Raw genomic sequence first — 22,041 nt, 5'->3', positions numbered from 1 at the left:
TGGAAAAAAAGCAGGCTGCCATCTACTTTTGAGGGTGTCGTAAAATGGCGATGGGAGGAAATAATGAACCGGTTTTTTCGTCCAACCAAATTCCGTGAGGTAAAAAGAGTGCGAAAAGAGTTGTTGAAGATGGGATTTGATGAACTGCTGGTCATGAATGGTAGGATTCCAAGCTTTGGAGACGGACAAACATCGTTGCAAATCATCAGGGTGGAGCCGTAAAAGGATTTCAAAGATTAACTTAGGTGGGAAGCCTGACATGGCTGGAACTTGGAAGCCTCTTCTAGGTTTAGGCTTTTTAGGGTTAACAAGCCACTCGTGCATTTAAGGTTTAGGGTGAACTGCATCCGACGACCCAGTCTCAGACGGAGCCAAATAACCAAAAACCAAAACGTGAAAATCGCATAATAATATAGAAGTGGGCAGTTGTAACAACGAAGTCGTTGTAGTATAGTGGTAAGTATTCCCGCCTGTCACGCGGGTGACCCGGGTTCGATCCCCGGCAACGGCGTTCAATTTTTTGTTTTTTTTGTTTGTTTTCAAGTACTTAAAACACTTCTCTTTCCTACGTGAATATAATTGTGATAATTGTGATAGGACAGGACAAGTCAGATCCCACGAGTGAACCCAATTCAGGTATATATAATGGAGGGCCTGCTTCCTCCTCCTCCCCTCAATCATTTACTTCACTGATGCCATGGTAGTTATTGGAGGGAGTGAGTGTGTCCATTTGCAGAAACTAAAGTGGAAACTGAGATCACAGGGTTGCCCTTTTCCAGATGTGCACAGACAAACAGAAACAGGACGATCCCTCGTGTGCTTTAGATTATGGCACGATAATAATTTGGAGAAGCTGCCAATGGAAGCCAAATTATGTTTTCTAAGTTTGCAAAAAATTCTACTATGCTTCAGTGTATGGCATGCAGGAAATAAATGAAACACCGAATGTGGAGCTAAAGATACAACAATCAAGTGTCCAAAACAGCTATAGATATCCCCGCATACTAGAAAAGTCCTCAAGTTTGAACCGGTCCAACCAACTATATATTGTATAAAGACTAATAGCATGCCTTGAGTCTGGACCACTTAACTAAGGATCGACCTTATAATATCTGATTTTACTAGGCTATATTAATTGTTGAGTACTTCAGCATATTTATTTTTATATTAATATAGCAGTAGCATGTTTTTGAGCTGAACTTTTTATGTATCAACTTGAAAATGTTGTTGGTTGACTGAAGATTACTATTATCATCGTGACCACCAGTCAGGGGGCAGTACTTCTTATATATATATATATATAAATACACACACACACACATATATCTCTATAGATTGTATTATTGCAGATCATCGAAATATTCGTGAGTACATCTACAAGCTTTTAGTAAATCACCCCACGTCACACGTTATACCATAATTCCAGACAAGGTGACATGCAATGAAAGGAATCGGCATGCACGACTGTTTGTAACTAATTAAGATCATTAATATTAAAACTTCATTAGAAAAGAGAGACTAATTGATCATGATTTATTAATTCTCCAAGTTAACAAGACTAAATACACAAGCAAGTATTTGCTAAGGCACAAGTCCGCTAGGCCGTAAATGGATGATTATTGATGCATAATGAAGATGGCAATATAATAAGGTTAAATTTTTTTTCTTGATTCCTGTGGTGAGACATTACTTTTAAATCGATCCCTGTGGTGAAAAAGATGTTAATCTTATCCCTATGGTGAAGTTCGTTATCAATCGTAGTCCAAATTGAAATTTTTGTCAAAATCTCATCCACATGTAGGGGTAAAAAGGTCATTCCATTCTTTTTTCTTTTCTTTTTTGTAATTCCACTTTTTTATAATCAACAAAAATAGAAGGAAAAAAAAAAATCGCTCGCCAATCCCTACCCTTGTCAGCCACAGCCACAGCGACCACCCACCACCTTCCCCCCTCTCTCTCGCATAACCCTAGCCATCCCATCCACCACTATTCTTCTTAAAACAAAACTAAATTTGTTTGTATAATAACTTATATTCTAACTTAAACGCGACGAGGTACTTTGTGATTTTTTAAATCTTGAATTTGGACTCTGGGCTCTCTTGAAATGAGAGAGTCTAATAATATGAACCTTGTAATTTTATTACTTATTAATTCTTTTATTGTAGCTCTAAAAGTTTTAAAAATAAACAAATTTATGTCCATATGGCGGCGCTTTATGATTGGTTGATGAACTCAATAAAAACGAAAATAACAATTTTGCCCCGACAAATGACCGAAGAACGAGGGAAAATCCAATTTGGACTATGATTGATAACGAATTTCACCATAAGATTACAATTAATAGTTTTTTCACCATATGGGTCTATTTAAAAGTAGGGTATCATCACAAAGATCACAAAAAAAATTTGGCCATATAATAATAATAATAATAATAAAAGAAGGAAGCATCTTCCACGACGAACCATTTATATTACTCTTAATTAGCACACACACACACAACTAGCACCACTGGAATAGGATTAGGTAACAGAATATATCAATGACCTGCAATTGTATCCGTTACATGCAGCACCCTCTAATAATAGATAGCAAGGGTAAAGTTTGATGTTGTAGAATTTCTTACAGAATTAATATATGTATGATTCTAGCTTACTGCTGAACACTAGGAGCATTTTATTGCTCGTCACTATAAAGTAACGATGAGCACAATCACCACATTAATTATTGTAAGATGAGTAGATTTACTCAATTCCTTGCATAAATTTTAAAATTTAAACTCATTAATTTAATGATTATGAATAAACAATATGGTGATGATGTTGACCACCGCTTATATTTGATCAAAAAGCACAATATGTGTATTTAATTCAAGCAATTATGAGGAGGAGTGGGCTTGTATAAGACCATGTCTAGATGCATGTCAACTATACTTGGGCGTGGCAAGCACTATATATTCTTGTTGGCAACTAATAATTGTGATCAATTTATCAGGTATATAGCTTAACCTTAAGCCTCTCACATTATGTTCCTCATTTCCTAGACAAGAAAAAATATCGATCAATCACTTTAATTTAGGGTTTACAACAAAAAATGGATTGGCAGTACAATGGGGAACAAAGCGCTAATAAGCTCTTGACGAATTCGACTACCTTTCTAAAACAACCTTTCCATATTCTTACACTCACCCTCCTCAGTTTATTGCTTCCCCTCTCATTCCTCATCCTGTCCAGACTATCTTGCGCCAACTATATCTTCAGCTTAAGCTTCCCCACTCTCATCATTCCTCCTCCCGAGCCCTCCAACTACTATTCATCATGCATCTTCTATCTCTTCCTCTACGCTACCCCTTCTCTTCTCTATCTTCTTGTTTCCGTTGTCACCGTGGCTGCCTTTATCCACTGCATAACAGGAAAAATCACCATCATAACTGAGTTTCCGGGTCCCATTTTCTGTCCCCGTTTATACCCTGCTTGGATCTTCCTATGTACAATGCAAGTCTGCGTCGGTTTGGGAATTGAAGGTAGCATCGTCGCCGCGGAGGTAGTAGATGGGCACGCTACTTTCGGCGGTGTTGTTGATGAGAAAATATGTTTGTTGAGCAGAGCAATATTTTTCCTAGGGTTGCATGAGACCATGCTTCATTGGTGTAGGGTTGTGGTGAAGCCGGTGGTGGATGACACGGTTTTCGGTGGCGCTAGAGAGGAAAAGTGGGTTGAGAGGTTGGCAATAGCTGCCAGCTTTGGTTGTTTGTGGTGGTGGAGGTTGAGGGATGAGGTTGAGTCTTTGGCTGTTGTGGCTAAAGCCAAAAGAGAGCTGGCAATGGGCTTAGGAGTGGCTGACTTTGTTGGTTGGTCACTATATTACCTCACTGTGACTATTGGTATGGTTAGGGTGGTAAAAGGTCTTATGTGGCTTTCCATGGTTTTGTTACGTAGGAGAGAAGCCAACTTATGTAACAATTGTGGAGAAGATCATGATTGTCAAGACAACAAGGTCTAAATCTCATAATCTCATCCGATTGATTGATTATCGAACACAAAATCTCAGATGAAAGAGTAAATATTCTGAATCATTTGAGCTACAAATTCATTCTCTTATTCCTTTCATACTTCATTTTGTATTTTTGGATGGCTGTTCCAAAATCGTACACTTTTTTTATTAATGAACTTGTAACCTATATATTTTTAAAGCCAACGTACAACTGTATCATAATTATTAATTGTATTATTCTTGGCAAGATAGGAATTTATATATTATCGAGATAATGAAGATCAACATTGTTGGTGAGTCGGTATTGGTTTCTTTATAATGTAAAAACAAAAAATTGGTGCATTAAGTTGCGAATATGAGAACAACTTTGCTCAAGTAAAGTGGTGCTTCTGATTTCACATATCTGAACTTGAGCAAGAAGTACTGTAAAATATTAACCAAAGAGTGAACATTGTATCGTTCTAAACTTATCTGACATAAAATTTCTCATCTCACTTCTCACGCATAAGTTACCACATGAGCAGTGAGATAGACGCAATGGGTATTCACTGTGCCAGCAGGTGTTTTCTGACGTTTTACTGATCTTGTGCTGTAAACATAGTCAATCATAGCTAATGTGCAAGGTTAATTGACCTAATTAGAGTTAAAGTTTTCTTCTGAATTTCCAAATCCATGGCATATTCCTCTTTGTCACCGCAAATGCTGGATCAAAAAGGATCAAAGTGTGTAGTAATCTTCTCCTATTAACAAAATTACAGACAGTAATATGATAATGACAGAGTTACAGACGGACAAGTTACTGCTCTGAGTTTTGTACTTTCCTATCCAACCCTTTTACTTTCAAGTTTCTGACTTTGTCTTTTAACTCTCCATACTTATCCAAGCGAGTCCACATCTTCTTCCCTTGATTAATCCCTTCGGTTAATCAACTTCGTAAGCTTGCACAGAATATTTGATTAAAATATGGTAATTGGCAACGACATTTGTTTAATTTTTAGCTCCAATAGAGGGATTACATGGTTTTTATTTGGACAAGTTTTTGGCATTTCATGGCTGCTGGCTTTGTTGACAATATCGGAATTATGTCACTACTTGGTTGCATTCCTCGCCTTATAATTTGCTTTAGTACTCATACCTGTGATCGTTGTTATCAACCAAACATACAAATTGATACAGATATATTTGTCGATACGAATCCGAATAATCCTATTGTCTCACTTGATGATCAATTGAACTCTGAGAATATATTTGGTGAATTTGTTTGTGCATTTATATATTATCCGACATGGCGAACGCATTCTTCTCCTTCACTCCCTTTGATTTTGGAGTCGTCGGCGGCGGTGGTGGTTTGACTCGCCAGCTTGAAGATTATGAGAAGGAAGATCAGGAGGTGGTGGTGTTCAAAGGAAAGCCAGAACATTTGTTTGGGATGGAAGAATTAGGGTTGGGAGAGATGGAAGAATTCTCTCATTTGTCCAAAGATCAACCACAATCCAAGACAAGTTATTCAGTGTTGGATAATTTCAGTTTTGATACAGTTTGTTCCGAACATGATCTTCAACGATCCAACAACATGTCCGAGAAAGAACTAGATCATGTTTCCAAAGATCACGATCACCGCCACTACCAACAACAAAACCAACGTTGCCAACAACAATCCAAGTCAAACTACTCTGATTTGGATAACTTCAACTTTGATTCTGCCTTCCATTCAACGCAACCGATTCAGGACATGGCGAATCAGCTCACGTACAGCCAAATCGGAGGATCAGACATTGCGGAAACCAACAAGCAAATGCCCCATCAGTCTTCCTTAGCTGTGTTGGAGCTCCTAAACAACTACGGCAGCGCGTTCAAGAAACTGAAGCGAGACAGATTTAGCAACAGTTGCAATGAAGCTGGAGCCTCCTCATATTCAATCCAACAAAAATTGTCAACCGAGGAGATCGTGAGGGTTGCGGGAGCAAGGTATGTGCAATTCTCTAATCAAGGATATGACGATTTTTTCATGCCCTTGCACCCGTTTGGCTACGCGCTTTCCGGTCTATCCGAAGAAGAAACGAAAGATGTGGAGCTTGCTCACATCCTTTTAGCTGCAGCAGAGAAGGTAGGCTACCAACAATTCGAGCGCGCAAACCGCCTGCTTCTTCGTTGCGAATTTGCTGCCTCCTTCAAAGTCAACCCTGTCCAGAGGGTTGTTTTCTATTTCGCTGAGGCGCTTCGCGAGAGGATCGAAAAGGAAACGGGGAACAGCATGTATAAGGGGAATGAGATATCTAGTTATAGTCTTGGACTAAGCACAAACCTTACATTTATTGCATGCCACCAAGATATCCCTTTTCATCCAGTATTGCAGTTCGCAGCAATCCAAGTAATACTCGAAAACGTTGCCTTGGAGAGAAAGGTTCATTTGATTGATCTCGAAATCAGAAGCGGAGTGCAATGGACAGGGCTGATGGAAGTGCTTGCAGAGCGCGAGGAGTGCCCCATTGAGCTCCTTACAATAACCGCGGTGGGTGTGACAGGCAAGCAGAAGATCGAGGAGACAGGAAGGAGGCTGGCAAGCGTTGCAAAGGCCTTGAACGTACCCTTTCAATTCAAGGCAGTGATTGTGACAGACATGGAAGATGTCAAGAACCAATTGTTTGATGTTGAAGATGACGAAGTGGTGGTGGTATACGCTCCTCTAATACTGAGGACACTGATTTTGAGGCCAAGTTGCTTGGAAAATCTGATGAGGGTGATAAGAAATCTCAGCCCTTGCGTAATGGTTGTGAATGAGGTGGAGGCAAACCACAATTCGCCATCATTCGTGAACCGATTCATCGATGCACTGTTTTATTACAGCGCATTTTTCGACTGCCTTGAGGCTTGCATGAAGCACGAGGAGTCCAGAGTGCTGATGGAGAGGTTGTTACATGAGGGAATACGAAACATTGTGGCGGCGGAGGGGAGCGAAAGGGTTACGAGAAACGTGAAGATGGAGGTGTGGAGGGCCTTCTTTGCAAGGTTTAGAATGGTGGAAATCAACTTTAGTAAGGCATCTCTGAACCAAGCTAGTTTGGTGGCTAAAAAGTTTGGATCCCCTACTTGCACGCTTCATAGGAATGGGAAATGTCTTATTGTTGGGTGGAAGGGAACTCCAATCCATTCCCTTTCTACTTGGAAGTTCCGCTGAGGAGAAAAACTTGGATAGGATCAATACAAATCATGTTATTTGTACAAAAATTTTTACAAAAATGTAGAACTCTCCCTATATTTAGTCTCACTCCCTATGAGAGGTATCCTCGTACTGTAGAAATATCAAACTTGCTCTCTCTACGTTGAGACATAGTGGAGAAAGAGATTCTTTAGAGTTGAAAATAATGTGATGTATGATCATTGTATTAATGTGTCGTATTTGCTATTCAAAACGTTGTTTTATTCAAACAATATTCTATTTTAGCCGTAATTATAAGAAAGGAATCCAAAAATTGGTTACAATGAAAAGAATGCACCGCTCTAACATAGCACAATGACAAACATAGCAAATATAAACATCAAGTTTTCTTAGTTTTGAAATTCTCTTTAGTGATTGAATTTATCCAATTTTAGAAAGGTAAGGGTGTTGCATATTCGTAATTGGGCAGAGAACCCTAATTCCGACCAATAAAAGAAGAGGATACAGCCCAAGTATGTAGGCCAAGTCACTAATCCCCTACCATTACGGGGTACCAAATCTATGCATACAATATCAACATGAAGCAAATGGTGATTTACCGCATCGGCGGAAAATAATAATGTTTATGTACTTTGGTGAGGATTCGATCCTTATAGATTCCTGTCTCTCTAATATTTTAAAATTTTGACCCATTATCGCTATCGTTTGTCAAAAAAGAAATGTTAACATGGAAAAAATAAACACCATGCTCAATCAATTTTGAACAAAAATTGTTATTGATAGTTCAAAATTTTCATTTGACACTCCAAATTTTCTATATTTAAAAAGAAAAATAAACTTGTGAGTGCATCCAAACTTTCACATCATTAAGTCTTGAAATAGTCTAAATTTAGAAATGGTGTGAGTTTTAAACATAATTCTAATTAGGGAAAAAAATATCTCTCTCCGTAGTTTAGATGAATTTAATGTAGATTATCTTATCGTTTAAAAAAAAAACCTAAAATAAGAAAAGAAATATAGTAAAATTGGTGCATATAGTAATTTCTCTTTCAACACCTAAACATATCATCAATCCTTCGATGCGTATACTAACATTTCTTTTGTGTCGTATGTTATGCACTTGAGACGGAAGTTATATGTATCGAACGCATACAATAATCGCCGCTCCAGCATGTAGGCCACGTCATCTTTTGGACACGTAGGCCAGTCACTCATGTAGGCGACATCAGCAATCCTTACACGTGTCAGGCACAAAATGGTTTATTACTTTCATTTTCTCAGTCATTTCTTTGTTGAGTCGCACAGGCACCCAGGGAGATGAGCAGAACAGGGACGATGCTCTCCAAAGCTTCCGACTCTGCAAATAAACTCACAGTCAGTCTCTCTCTAAACTCTCTCTCTCTCTCTTCTCGTCGATCCCCGAATTCCCTGTTTCTTCAAGCGATTTTGGTTCCTGCTTTCTTTTTTTCTTTTTCTTTTCTGTTAAAAACAAAATTTCGATCCTTTTTTTTTTTTTTTTTTTTTTTTTTTTAAATTATTATCAGAATTGCTGAATTAGAATTGTTATGATCAAACATGATGAGAATTTGTTTTCCACTTTCCAGATTGTAGTTTTGATATCAATGAAATGAAATTTCAGAATTTTGTGTAGTTAGAAGTCGTAGCTTCTTGCAGCAGTAGTTGCACATTTTCTCTGCAGCCAAACAGAAAGTAAAATCTGGTTATGTTTGATGTTGAATTCACGAAATCGAGTCTGCTTTGTGATATATATGGGCAGAAATTCCATGTAGAAGGGCCGAGCGATGGCGTTGGAAGCTTGGAGCAGAAGATGCACCAGCTCAAGTTGCAAATTCAAGCAGAGAGAGTGATTTCAGTAAAAGTAAGTTTTTTGGCATACTTTCCAATGGCTTGTTTACTAATCCATAGTCGGGATTGTTAGAATTGAGTTTAGGGGGAATTGGAATTGAGGAGAAGCAGAATCCGAATTCCCATAGAAGCTGTTTACTAGATTATCAGGAAACGTAAAACTGTAATGATTTCACTTTCAGTAAAAGTAAATTTTGCCATACATTTGTTATTTTGTTATACATTCAGGAAAAGGTTGAGAAGAACAGGGAGAAGGTAGAAGGTTATGTTTCGAAAATTATATCTGAGACAGCAAGAGCGAATTTGAATGCTTTGTCATCAGAGCGGAATAGGAGCTTTAAATTGTTTTCTTCAAGAATTGAACAGCCTCTCTGCAGAATCAGTGGATTTGTGCGGGGATGTGGTGAGAAAGACTGGATTGAGAATCAAGAGGTGTTATTCTCATCAAGTACCAAGCTTCCACTTGCTGACAAGATACCGCCTTATACAACTTGGATATTCTTGGACAGGTTCGATTACATGTTGGTTTAAATGTTTTATTTGTTTTTGGGTTTGCGAATTTAGACTTGTGAGATAGTGCAAATCACGGATTTCTATATATGTTTTTGTCCCTGCCTTCTTATGTTTTTAATGTGAAAATTGTTGCCGTTGTGTTTCTCCTATCTCAAATTTGTCTTTCACAGCACAGAAATCAAAGAATGGCTGAAGACCAATCAGTAGTTGGGAGGAGGCGCATTTATTACGATGAAGATGGCAGTGAAGCTCTTGTCTACAGCGGCACTGACGATGAGGCAGAAGAACCCGAAGAAGTAAAACATGAATTTTCTGCGGGCGAAGACCGAATTCTGTTGTAAGTTCATATGAGATGTTAGATTTTTAGATAATCACATTGACTATGGCTGCTTATGAACTTGTGTATTCCAAATTTTGTTGTAGGAATAAATGAAGGTTTTTAATTTTTTGTGTTGAATTTTGTAGGATGGCCTTTCAGGAGCATGGCCTAGGCGAGGAAGTAGTGGAACTTGTGAAGGAGTTTATTGGAGTTCCCATTTCGGATATCCTGGTAGCTTGCATTAACATATGTTCACAATTGTTTTTTGGGAGGATTTTGATGCCTAAATTTTGTGGAATTGTAACTTGCAGGCCCGTTATAACACAATCAAGGAAAGGAACCCCGAGAAGTGCGAACATGAAGGGTGCATTTCTCTTGATAAGAGTCTTAATGCTGCCTTAGATTCTTTTGATAACCTTTTCTGTCGCCGTTGCTTGGTATGCGGGTGTCATCTTACTTGAATTGTTAAATGAAAATACTGGTTTTTTCTTCTTCTGATAACTCTCGACTGATTCTATCCAACAGGTATTTGATTGTCGTTTGCATGGATGTTCTCAACCTTTAATCTATCCTGTAAGCAGCAGTGTTGCTTATATGTGCCAGCTTGTTTGAATTCCATAAATTTTTATGTCTATTGTGGTATTCTTTCTTTTCAGAGTGAAAAATCACATTGGTCCGGTCATGACGAGAACCGGGAGCCATGCAGTGATCAATGTTACCTCAGGGTATGGAATTTCCTTTCTTTATTAAGGTTCTGTTACTACTTGAGGTCTGTTTAGTTGAATTAGTTTTTTTCGTTCTCCTTGAATTCAGTAGTAGGACACTGTTAATCTGATAGGTTTTCATATCATGAACTTGTACAAGTTAAACTCTTTCACCCTCTAGTTATTTGCTGGTGAATTAGTTAAATGCCCGAATCTCAGTAGTTTGGGGCTACACGTACATTTTTATTCTTTTGGTCTAATCTGAGCCTTGCTAAACATTTCTTTTTTCTTTTCACCTGATGAACTATAGGGCACATTTATCATGACAATTATGATTTACACACTCCATATTTTCTTTGGCTTTTGCCACTGGTCATGGGATTTTGAATATGACTTCCGGGTTCTTCTTGCAGTTGAGTATAGTAACATCAGAGAGAGAAAGTGCTCCAGGATCATCCATTAATGCCGAGCGACCAAGTTCTCATGGTGGTACCGGCCTCTTACACAATGAAAGAAGTATTCCTGGTGAAGCTGTGCCTGCAACTTCAGAAGCCATTCATAGTTCTCATATCCTGAAGATGCACAATGAAAACATAGGGAAGCGCAAGGTCGTGAAGCATACAGATAAAGTGGCAAATGACCTAACTATAGTACCTGATGCTTTCCAGGGTTCTTCTAAGAAACAAAAGAGATTAGATGCTTTGGATTTGGTAACTGCTACTAGTGAACCTATCCCGGTTCAGGTTCACATTTCCAGAGATGAGCCACGAGATGTTACTGAAGTGCCTGAACTGAGGCAAACATCCAAGTCTACATGTGAACAAGTTGAGGGGATCTATAGCAACTCTGAGTGGAAACCAGTGGAGAAAGATTTATACATGAAGGGACTGCAGATATTTGGGAGAAACAGGTAGCCATTTTTGAATTCAAAATGCCTTGTACGGATATTCATTACACCATTCCGTATGTTTGTACTTAATTGGTAATTTGTGTTCTGCAGTTGCCTCATAGCGAGGAACTTACTCTCTGGCTTGAGGACTTGCATGGAGGTGTCTAGTTACATGCATAATTCTGGAGCTTCAATGCCTAATAGATCTGTGGTTGGACCATCTTCATTTATGGAAGACAATGTGAAATCTGATATGGATCAGACAGTAAGTATCATAGACTTATCCTCCCTATTTCTTTTCTTACCTCTCTCTCTCTCTCTCTCTCTCTCTCTCTCTCTCTCTCTCTCTCTCTCTCTCTCTGATTAAAAAAGGTTACCTTTATTGTACTCATGCTAGGAACAAGAGATGTCGTCAAAGCCACGGTTACTTCGTAGAAGGGGCAAAGCACGGAGGCTTAAGTATTCTTGGAAGTCTGCTGGGCACCCAACAATGTGGAAAAGAATTGCTGATGGCAAAAACGATTCACGTAAACTATATACGCCATGTGGATGCCAGTCTATGTGCGGAAAGGAATGTCCTTGTATGAGTAATGGAACCTGCTGTGAAAAATACTGTGGGTATGTCGGAATTATCCTTAAAGCAGTCAACTGAATGAAATGCACAGAACCAGTGATGACCAATTAACTTTTTCATTTTCAGCTGTTCGAAGAGCTGCAAAAATAGGTTCAGGGGATGTCACTGTGCAAAGAGTCAATGTAGAAGTCGGCAGTGCCCATGCTTTGCTGCTGGCCGTGAATGTGACCCAGATGTCTGTCGTCATTGTTGGGTTAGGTATTGAGCTCCATGATGGACCAGCTGATCAAGCTATTTTTTCTTTTTTTTTTGGAATCATGCAGTGTGTTCATTGTAGAGAGCTTGTTATTTCCTTGGTGGTGATTTTGAATTTAAATATAAAAACTTTTTGCAGTTGTGGGGATGGTTCACTAGGCGAGCCACCGAGACAGGGAGATAGTCAGTGTGGAAACATGAGGCTTCTTCTACGACAACAACAGAGGGTGAGCAATTCCTAGTATTTAGTTAATAAATCACTTCTGTAGTCTGCATAATTTACTTTATGATTTTTTATTAAATACACTTTCTTTTTCTTCAGATTCTCCTGGGCAAGTCTGATGTTGCTGGCTGGGGAGCCTTCTTAAAGGTTGGAAGATTTCGATGTTTTTGCATGTGGCTTCCTAAAACTTATAAGCTGATTTTTCTTTTCTCACCAAATTAAATCATGTGATTTCAGAACCCCGTAAACAAGAATGATTATCTTGGAGAATATACTGGTGAAATCATCTCCCATCAGGAAGCAGACAAGCGGGGGAAGATTTATGATCGTGTAAACTCGTCATTCCTTTTCGACTTGAATGAACAGGCAAGGGAAATTGACCGCTTTTATATTTGCATTTTAATTTTCTTCACAAATACGTGATACCTGTAGGCTATAGCTTTACTCTGGCATGACACCTGTTTACTGCAGTATGTCCTAGATGCTTACCGAAAGGGAGACAAGCTTAAATTTGCAAACCACTCGTCGAATCCTAACTGCCATGCAAAGGTAATTAAGTTTCTGTAATTCTCTTGTTTGATTAGTTATAAGGGTGTGTGTAATACATGTTTGCGTATAGGTAATGCTGGTCGCGGGTGATCATCGAGTTGGCATATTTGCCAAGGAGCATATTGATGCTGGTGAGGAGCTCTTCTATGATTATTGTTATCTTTCAGAGGCAGCACCTGTATGGGCTCAAAAACCGGAGGGTTCTAAGAGGGACGATTCATCTGCTTCCAGGGGCAGAGCGAAAAAGCACCAACCTCTTTGAATGGATAGTTAGCATGGATGGAGAGGTACATAGGTATCAAGTATGGCGCACAGCTCGACTCTGGAGGTTTTTATCCATGACAACAGCCGGGACAAGAATTGTCCTTGTAGGTCAATAAAGCTGTATTGGAAATAACGTTATTTTCATGGATTTATAGACAATAAGTCAGAAATTCTTCTGGCAGTTTGGTACTATAGTTTGTGTCCGACGATGCTAACGCAGAGAGGCATGTTGTGATGGGAATAATCGGTAATTCTCTGTAAACATTTCTCGAGAAGAAAAGGGGGTTGCATTGATTTATTTATCTTTGATAAGATTCTGAACTTTTTGAAAGAAATTGATAACCGGACGGCAGTTTGCCGTGTGAGTTACTGCAGCAAATGAAGATACAGCAATTCATTCCACACAACAGGAAATGCCAGGAAGACACCGATGGCTACAATCCTGAACCACCGATGGGTGATGATTTTGTATACAGATGGATGACTATCTATTCTATATTCTGACAAGCCAGTTATGTTCAACAAAGTCACACGAGCCTTCATCTGCTTAACGGCCTGCTCTGCAATTTTGTTTCTCTCGTCCGCAATTGGTGAGGGTTCGAGGAGGGTTTCAGTAGCTTCCGCACAGCTCCCGCCTGTATTCCATTGACCTTCTATGGTCAATGAAGAATTACAAATTAAACACTCCGCAAAGAAACTAGTTATATGAAATTTATATATGCAGGCATTATAATCGTGGACAGGATGTGTCGGTGATAAAAGTCATTTAACTATTGCCTGTATCGCTTGCACACAGACCAGACTGACCCGGCATTAGTTTTGTGATCGTTCCACCAATGTCCTACTCTTGCCATGCCTTTGTCGACCAAGAAAGGAGAGACGTATAAAATTCGACTGTACATTTATAATCCTGTAACAAATTGAACGACTACTTCAGAAACTTAATGGAATACAAATACGTACGTAAATAATGTTGTTTTCACTCAACGTAGCATTTTTCCAACTGCATGTGGCCTTGAAGCATTTCCAAATCATCTCACTTAAAATTGAAGAATCAAATAAGAAACCAAACGAAGTTTTTAAGAATAATACATCGTTGATACTTGATAGTAGCTAGCTAGGCTAGTGTATGTGGAACAAATTTACCAAATCATATAAAACAACGTAGGCTGTTAAATTAAATTAATAACCATTTATCTGTGCTATATGATATGAACTAATTATCTCCTCATAAATTAGTAATTGTCAAGAAATTAAACAGAAAAAACAAGAACTTAGCGATAATAAAATTCAAGTAATTTAATTTTTTTTTTCAGGATACCCGTCATGGCCTGGTCCGGCACGGCGTCTTAGGAAAACTAATGAAAATGATTTGAAAACTTTGAGTTTTAATCAAAATGACAAAAATGCGTTGTAAGTGAATAATATCATGAGTGAATAAGAGTTTTGTTAAAAGTGAACAGTAACAGTTAAGTAACTTTTTAGAGTAAAAATATCATTGTTCGTTAAAAGTGAACAGTAATAAGAGTTTCGTTAAAACTCCCTTTATCTTTAAGGTTTGTGTTCAAAAGCCGGGCAAAACTCCAAAGCCGACGCCTCTCTTAATCTCTCTCTCTCTCTCTGCGGGTATGAAAATTCAACCCCCTGTGTTTTTATTAACCGAGTATATGTGCATGGGTATTTTAGTCATAGGGTTGTATAAGTGGTTAAGGTGTTTAGCTAACTTAGTTATTAAGTTTTGACAGCTGTCAGTTTTGTTTGGTTAGCTATATATACTGTGATATGTAAGCAATTGTATTCAGTTAGACAATACAACAACATTTACAAGATATTGCTTTTTCTCTGCTCAAATATTCATTGTTCTTTGTTCTTGCTCTTCGATGGAGATTCATGGCTTAATTTGCCATAGTTATCATGGTATCAAGAGCTGAGGTTCAGTAAACCGGTGAAGAGGATCCTGGTTAGTTCGTCAGGCTTACGGTTTTTCTGCGGCTGAATCTTGATCTGCTCAGATTGGGGCTCAGATTGGGATCTTTGATCGTTGTTGCGAAATCAGGTTTTTCTGTGTGGTTGTTTGATCTTCAAAATTGAGATGTTTCTTAGTATGCTTGTGGCATTCTTACTTCGCCGTCACGAAGAATTATGGATGTGTGGCTTGATGTGATGATTTCTTGAGCACGAAGCTCCTTGTTAGTTCTTGATTGTTGCTGATTTCTAGGGCACGAAGCCTATAATTGTTTGATTACTGTTGATTGATTTGAGCACGAAGCTCCTTGTTGTTTCTTCTTGATTGTTGCTGATTTCTAGGGCACGAAGCCTCTAATTGTCTGATTTTATCAAATTGCACAGTTTTGATTGGTTCTTGAGCACGAAGCTCCTTGATTACTAGTGATTGGTTTGAGCACGAAGCTCTTTGTTGCTTCTTGATTGTTGCGGTTGAGTTTGTAGTTGAAATTACTGTGTTCTTCTCATTTTTTGGAGTAATGGCGATGAATATGGTGAAGGTTGAAAGTCTACTTGGAATGTTAACCATTAGACTTCAGGAGGATAATTTTGTGAAGTGGTCCTTTCAGTTTCGATCTGTTCTTGAAGGAAATGATTTGTTTGATCATTTTGATGGTACCTCTGTATGTCCACCAAAGTTTGTCTTTACTGAAGACGGTGGTATCACTACTGAAGTTACAGCAGCTTATAAGGAGTGGATTAAAAGAGATAGGGCTCTTGTGAGTCTATTGCTTGCTACTTTGGGAGATGAAGCAGTTGAATATGTTGTTGGTAGTCGAACTGCACATGAAGCTTGGATGAATTTGCAAGATCAGTTTGCTACTGTTTCGAGGGCAAGAGTGAATCATCTCAAGACTGAGTTACTGACAATTAAGAAAGGTTCGGATAGTGTTGAGAAATACATGTTGCGAATCAAAGTTCTTAAGGATCAACTTCTTGCTGCTGGAGAAGTGGTCTCTGAAAATGATCTTATTGTTGCTGCTTTGGCTGGATTGCCAGCAGAATTTAACATGATCCGTACTGTAATTGTGGCTCGTGAAACTCCTATTTCTCTCAAAGAGTTTCGAGCTCAATTATTGGCTGCAGAGAGGACTGCTGAAGATTCTCACTCTACAATGACTTTTCCTATGTCGGGCATGTACTGCCATGGTGAATCTTCCAATGCTAATTCTTCACAGAGTCAAAGCTCGGCTCAACAATTTTCTGGTGGTTATGGTTTTGTCAGTGGTGCTAATGCTCATTCTCAGCATAATCCTCAAAGGTCAACTGGGGAATTTGTGTCTCAGGCTAATCTTCCTCAGTTTCATCAACAAAATAATGCAAATTTTCAGAATCATAGGGGCTATCAGAATTATGGAGGAAATAATGGAAGGGGTAACAACAGGCCTCGATATAATGGGACCAATAATGGCAGGTTCTCAGGGAATTCAAATTTCTTTGCTGGAAGCACAAATAATAATGGAAGTTCTAATTTTGGATCTAAAGGTGGTTCAACTTGGCAGCAGTGGAATGGCAATAATGGTTCCAAACCAACACTGATTCCTGAATGTCAGATTTGTCATAAACGAGGTCATACTGCTCCTAATTGTTACTCAAGGTATGATGCAAGTTCCAGTTCTGCTCCTCCAGTTATGGCATGTCAAATTTGTGGAAAGAAAGGCCATTCTGCTCTCAACTGTTATCACAGAGGCAATTATGCATACCAAGGTGATCAACCAGCTTCTTCTCTGACTGCACTTACTGCCCAAGCTCAGCAGAATTTTGTGTCGTCTTCACAGCCAAATTGGGTGTTAGATACAGGAGCTACTCACCATATGACTGCTGACCTTGATAATTTGACACTTGTGACACCTTTTGAGGGCAATGACAGGATTACAGTTGGCAATGGAGAGGGACTTCCTGTTGCTAACACTGGTTTGGGTTCTCTTTTAACCTCTTCTAAATCTTTAACTCTTCAAATGGTGTTGCATGTTCCACAGTTAGCAGCTAGTTTATTATCAGTTTATAAACTATGCAAAGATAATCAGTGCTATGTTATACTTGATGAATTTGGTTTTTGGGTGCAGGACAAGGCAACCAAGAAAATCCTCATGAAAGGAAGGAGTAGTAGTAGTGGCTTGTATTACATTCCTCAGCAGCAATTCTACAAATATTCTCAGCTAATGAATAATACACCTCAAGCTTTGTTGGGGCAACTTGTGAAGACATCTATCTGGCATCATAGACTTAGGCATCCCACCAATGAGGTTCAATTAAAAATGCTCCAAGACTCTCAGATTTCTGTTTCTTTAGATAAATGTTCTCAGTTGTGCTCAGCTTGTATTAGGGGTAAGATGTCTAGACAACCCTTTCCTTCCAAGTGTAATAAGTCCAGTATTCCTTTCGAAAAAGTGCATACTGATGTCTGGGGACCTTCACCTACTGTTTCTGTGGAAGGTTACCGATATTATGTAATTTTCGTTGATGAATGCACAAGGTTTACTTGGATTTTTCCACTTGTTAATAAGTCTGATGTGTACACTGTATTTGTGAAATTTCATGCTTTTGTTGTGAATCATTTCAAAACAAGTATTAAGACTTTACAATCTGACGGAGGAGGAGAGTACATGAGTAAAGTGTTTAAGACCTTCTTGGATACCAATGGTATTTTGCATCTTGTTTCTTGTCCATATACACCTCAGCAGAATGGTCTTGCTGAGAGAAAAAATAGACATATTGTTGAAACTACTGTGACATTACTGAGTGCAGCTTCTTTACCTCAACAGTTCTGGTTTCATGCGTGTAGTCATGCAGTATTCTTGATAAATAGAATGCCTAGTCAGACTTTAGACATGATATCTCCCTATGTGAAGTTGTTTGGGAAATCCCCTTCTTTAGGGTCTTTAAAGGTCTTTGGTTCTGCAGTCTTTCCTTATTTGAGACCCTATAATGTTAATAAGCTCCAAGCACGAAGTGATGAATGTGTATTTTTGGGATATTCAGTAGGTTACAAAGGAGTATTGTGTTTTCATATACCTACCAAAAGGTTATTGTTGTCTAGGCATGTCATTCATAATGAACATGTATTTCCTTTTAAGACATCCCAATCCATACATAGTCCTCAATCTGTGTCTACTTCACCAACACAAAGAGAGTTACCCAGAGTTGTTTCGGTTGTATTGTCTCATGAATCTGAGCAACATGGGGTGAATGATGTGGTCAATAATCCAGACATGGAACTGCATTCTGTTTCTTCTCAGTCTTCTGGTACAGCATCAGATTCCGGATTGTTACCATTACAAGCTACTACTCTACTTCCAACTCCTTCCTCTCCAAGGTTGCCTGTCCATAACCCTTCCCAAATTCAGGTACCTTCTCACTCTGCAGATTTATCTCAAAATGCTTGTTCTACATCTGCCAATATGGTTGATATTTCATCTGTTTCTCCCAATGTTGTGGCTGGTACTTCTTCAGTCTTTGTTCATGATGTAAATGATCCTGCGATTCATAATGATGTCCTTGATGTGCCTTCTGAGCATCATATGATTACAAGGTTAAAAAGTGGAGCTTTACAAAGGAAAGATTATTCTGGTTATTGTGCTTCTGTATCTATGACTCCAGGTTCTTCTTTATCATCTGGTGATGATATTATGTTTCGTGGTTTTACTGCTATACTGGATATTCATGAGTCTTCAGAACCCACTCATTACAAGCAAGCTGTTTCTTCTGTGCACTGGCGTAATGCAATGCAGGAGGAATTTGAAGCTTTGCAGAAACAAGGTACTTGGGAATTAGTACCAGTTCCACAAAACAGAAATGTTATAGGCAGCAAGTGGGTGTACAAGCTTAAGAAGGATCAAGATGGAAAGGTGTCCCGCTACAAGGCAAGGCTTGTAGCTCAAGGTTTTAGCCAAGAACATGGTCTGGACTATGAAGAAACATTTAGTCCAGTGGTCAGACACACAACAGTAAGGCTAGTCTTGTCACTTGCAGCAATGAACAAATGGGATTTAAGGCAATTAGATGTGAAGAATGCCTTTCTTCATGGAGAATTACAAGAAGAGGTGTTTATGAAACAACCTCAAGGGTTTTAAGACTCTCTATATCCCACTCATGTCTGCAAGTTACTTAAGTCTCTTTATGGCCTTAAACAGGCTCCCAGAGCATGGAATGCCAAGTTTACAAGCTATTTACCTACTCTGGGGTTTCAATCTTCTCATTCTGATCCTAGTCTGTTTGTGAAGATCAGTGGGTCTAATGTCGTGATCTTGCTATTGTATGTTGATGATATTATCATCACAGGGTCTTCTTCCAAGCTCATCCAGCAAGTCATTGATGATTTAGCTAGTGTGTTTGATATGAAGGACATGGGGAGGCTAACCTATTTTTTGGGTTTACAGATTGCCTACAGAGACAATGGAGACATTTTCATTAATCAGTCTAAATATGTTACTGATCTTCTCAATAAGGCTGGTATGATGCATTGTAGACCCTGTTCAACTCCGAGCAAGCCACACACTTAGTTATTGAAGCATGAAGGACAACCAATGACTGATCCAACAGTGTACAGAAGTATGGTTGGTGCATTGCAGTATCTGACCTTCACTAGGCATGATATTGCCTATGCAGTCAATTATGCATGCCAGTTTATGACAACTCCAACTGAAGAACATTTTTGTTTGATTAAAAGGATACTTCGATATCTTAAAGGTACATTGCAGTGTGGATTGACTTATTCTGCTCAGGGCAAAATGGAACTACTGGCTTATAGTGATGCCGACTGGGCTGCTGATATAAATACCAGACGGTCCACCACAGGTTACATTGTCTTTATGGGTTCAAATCCTGTATCCTGGCAGTCCAAGAAACAAGGAAGTGTGTCTCGCAGTTCTACTGAGGCAGAGTATAAGGCATTAGCTAATGCTGCTGCTGATGTAGCTTGGGTTAGATCCGTTCTCAGAGATCTACATGTTTTTCTTCCATCTGCACCGTTGTTACATTGTGATAATCTTTCAACGTTAGCCTTATGTTCTAATCCAGTTTTTCATACTCGGATTAAACACTTGGATACTGACTTCCATTTTGTTCGCGAAAGGGTCCAAAAGGGAGATCTAGAGGTGCAATATATTCCTACAGAAGCTCAGGTTGCAGATGTCTTGACCAAAGGTTTACATAGTCCTGTGTTTATTCATCATTGTACCAATCTCAGACTGGGATATCCCAGTTGAGATTGAGGGGGAGTATTAACCGAGTATATGTGCATGGGTATTTTAGTCATAGGGTTGTATAAGTGGTTAAGGTGTTTAGCTAACTTAGTTATTAAGTTTTGACAGCTGTCAGTTTTGTTTGGTTAGCTATATATACTGTGATATGTAAGCAATTGTATTCAGTTAGACAATACAACAACATTTACAAGATATTGCTTTTTCTCTGCTCAAATATTCATTGTTCTTTGTTCTTGCTCTTCGATGGAGATTCATGGCTTAATTTGCCATAGTTATCAGTTTTATCATACATACTCTCTTATTAAATTACAGCAGTATTTTGGTATGTGTTTGTGTGCTCGAATAGAGTTGTACCTAGGTTACGTTACATATTCTCATAACCCTAATTTGGGTTTTCTTTTTATTATAGTTCGTGTTTATGCTTACTCAATCATGTATTATACCTTAATTATGCAGTTTGTTGTGTCATGTTGCTCGCTTAAAGTTAGCTTTCGTTCATCAGTTTGGACTCCTTTGTTGGATTATTCCATTGAATCGCGGCCTATGATTTTCTTGTCATGCACGTATTGGGATATATCTAGAATCCTACGCCAGCAGTTTTCATTTGATAAGTAAATTGTTTTAAACTAATTAAAATTCTGCATTGTCAGCCCTTGCCATCGATTTTGAGATTTAAGGTTTACTATCTAATTCTGTCACGTCTTTGTGGCGGTATTGAATCGTTTGGAACAGATTTCTGTTTCCATTTAGTTTCTCGGTTTGTTTCAGTATGTAATCCTTTATTTTATGATCTCGTAGGAACTGAACTTTAATTTGTAAACTTTTAGTTGGATAAGATTTTTAACCAATCTTGTAACGTCACGTGTCATTATCCGAACGTACTATTTTGTGAATAGATTTCCGCTAAGATTTGCAACCAATCCCGATGCACCACGTGTCACCATCTGTTTACAATAATTTAGCCAAGATTACGATAATATTTTCAACCAATCTTATTACGCCACGTGTCATTATCTGAACATACTATTTATTTCCGATAAGATTTTCAACCAATCCCAACACGCCACGTGTCACTTCCTGTTTGCAATAATTTAGTCAAGATTTCGATAAGATTTTCAACCAATCACGTAGTGCCACGTGGCATTATCCAGAATCTCATCTTTTTTTTTTTTTGTCCATATAAACCCTACATCTTTACATCTATCCTCACACCAAACTCAATCCTTCTTTTTAGCTCATAATCATTCTTTGACTGGATGCTGGAGTAGATCGACAGAGTCCTAACCTGATTTTTTTACTGGGTGTTGGGCTATTGTGCCTCCGATGGAAATGCTCTTATCTCCTCGTACATTTCGAAATTTCAAGTGATCCGGCCCGCCCCGCTTGGCCCATGAAACAACGTTTACCATCTTTAAAATCCGAGGCCACACCTCTTCCCGTTACAGTTTTAGGGTTTGTGTTCAAAATCTGGGCAAAACTCCAAAGTCGAAGCCTCGTTGTTTCTCTCTCTGCGGTATGAAAATTCAA

The 22,041-nt window shown here is 38.7% G+C and overlaps 2 protein-coding genes, 1 non-coding gene and 1 pseudogene across 4 annotated transcripts; all 4 read left to right on the top strand.

Moving 5' to 3' along the window:
- The first annotated feature begins 439 nt into the window (after nt 1–439).
- On the top strand, nt 440–511 carry TRNAD-GUC (transfer RNA aspartic acid (anticodon GUC)). Its single transcript has one exon. It is a non-coding gene; the product is annotated as a tRNA-Asp (tRNA).
- A 2,579-nt stretch (nt 512–3,090) lies between these two features.
- On the top strand, nt 3,091–3,999 carry LOC137741771 (uncharacterized). The gene has a single exon (XM_068481489.1). It carries the CDS (start codon nt 3,091–3,093, stop codon nt 3,997–3,999), a length of 909 nt encoding a protein of 302 aa, XP_068337590.1.
- A 1,276-nt stretch (nt 4,000–5,275) lies between these two features.
- LOC137741770 (DELLA protein RGL1-like) lies at nt 5,276–7,186 on the top strand (annotated as a pseudogene).
- A 1,268-nt stretch (nt 7,187–8,454) lies between these two features.
- LOC137741689 (histone-lysine N-methyltransferase EZA1-like) lies at nt 8,455–13,671 on the top strand. 2 transcript variants are annotated; one of them, XM_068481391.1, is made up of 17 exons: nt 8,455–8,524; nt 8,928–9,029; nt 9,245–9,525; nt 9,705–9,866; nt 9,995–10,079; nt 10,160–10,285; nt 10,374–10,421; nt 10,505–10,573; nt 10,966–11,462; nt 11,553–11,706; nt 11,839–12,059; nt 12,142–12,273; nt 12,410–12,497; nt 12,593–12,640; nt 12,731–12,859; nt 12,965–13,042; nt 13,113–13,671. In XM_068481391.1, the coding sequence occupies exons 1-17, from the start codon at nt 8,468–8,470 to the stop codon at nt 13,302–13,304; spliced, it is 2,469 nt and encodes an 822-aa protein (XP_068337492.1). In that variant the 5' UTR covers nt 8,455–8,467; the 3' UTR covers nt 13,305–13,671. The 2 variants fall into 2 exon arrangements, with proteins under 2 accessions (XP_068337492.1, XP_068337493.1); XM_068481392.1 differs by lacking the exons at nt 8,455–8,524; nt 8,928–9,029 and having other exon boundaries at nt 9,390–9,525; nt 9,700–9,866.
- Nucleotides 13,672–22,041: the final 8,370 nt, after the last annotated feature.

The sequence above is a fragment of the Pyrus communis genome, chromosome 8 (genome assembly GCF_963583255.1).
Source record: "Pyrus communis chromosome 8, drPyrComm1.1, whole genome shotgun sequence".
Classification (NCBI taxonomy): Eukaryota; Viridiplantae; Streptophyta; class Magnoliopsida; order Rosales; family Rosaceae; genus Pyrus; species Pyrus communis.
This window is presented reverse-complemented; position numbering and strand designations above follow the sequence as displayed.

Excerpts from the sequence above, each read along its gene's own strand:
- LOC137741771 (XM_068481489.1), top strand. The coding sequence starts at position 3,091 with ATGGATTGGCAGTACAATGGGGAACAAAGCGCTAATAAGCTCTTGACG.
- LOC137741689 (XM_068481391.1), top strand. The coding sequence starts at position 8,468 with ATGAGCAGAACAGGGACGATGCTCTCCAAAGCTTCCGACTCTGCAAAT. Across the intron at positions 9,526-9,704 it reads ACTTGGATATTCTTGGACAG|AAATCAAAGAATGGCTGAAG; the intron begins GTTCGATTACAT and ends TTCACAGCACAG. Across the intron at positions 11,463-11,552 it reads CAGATATTTGGGAGAAACAG|TTGCCTCATAGCGAGGAACT; the intron begins GTAGCCATTTTT and ends TGTGTTCTGCAG.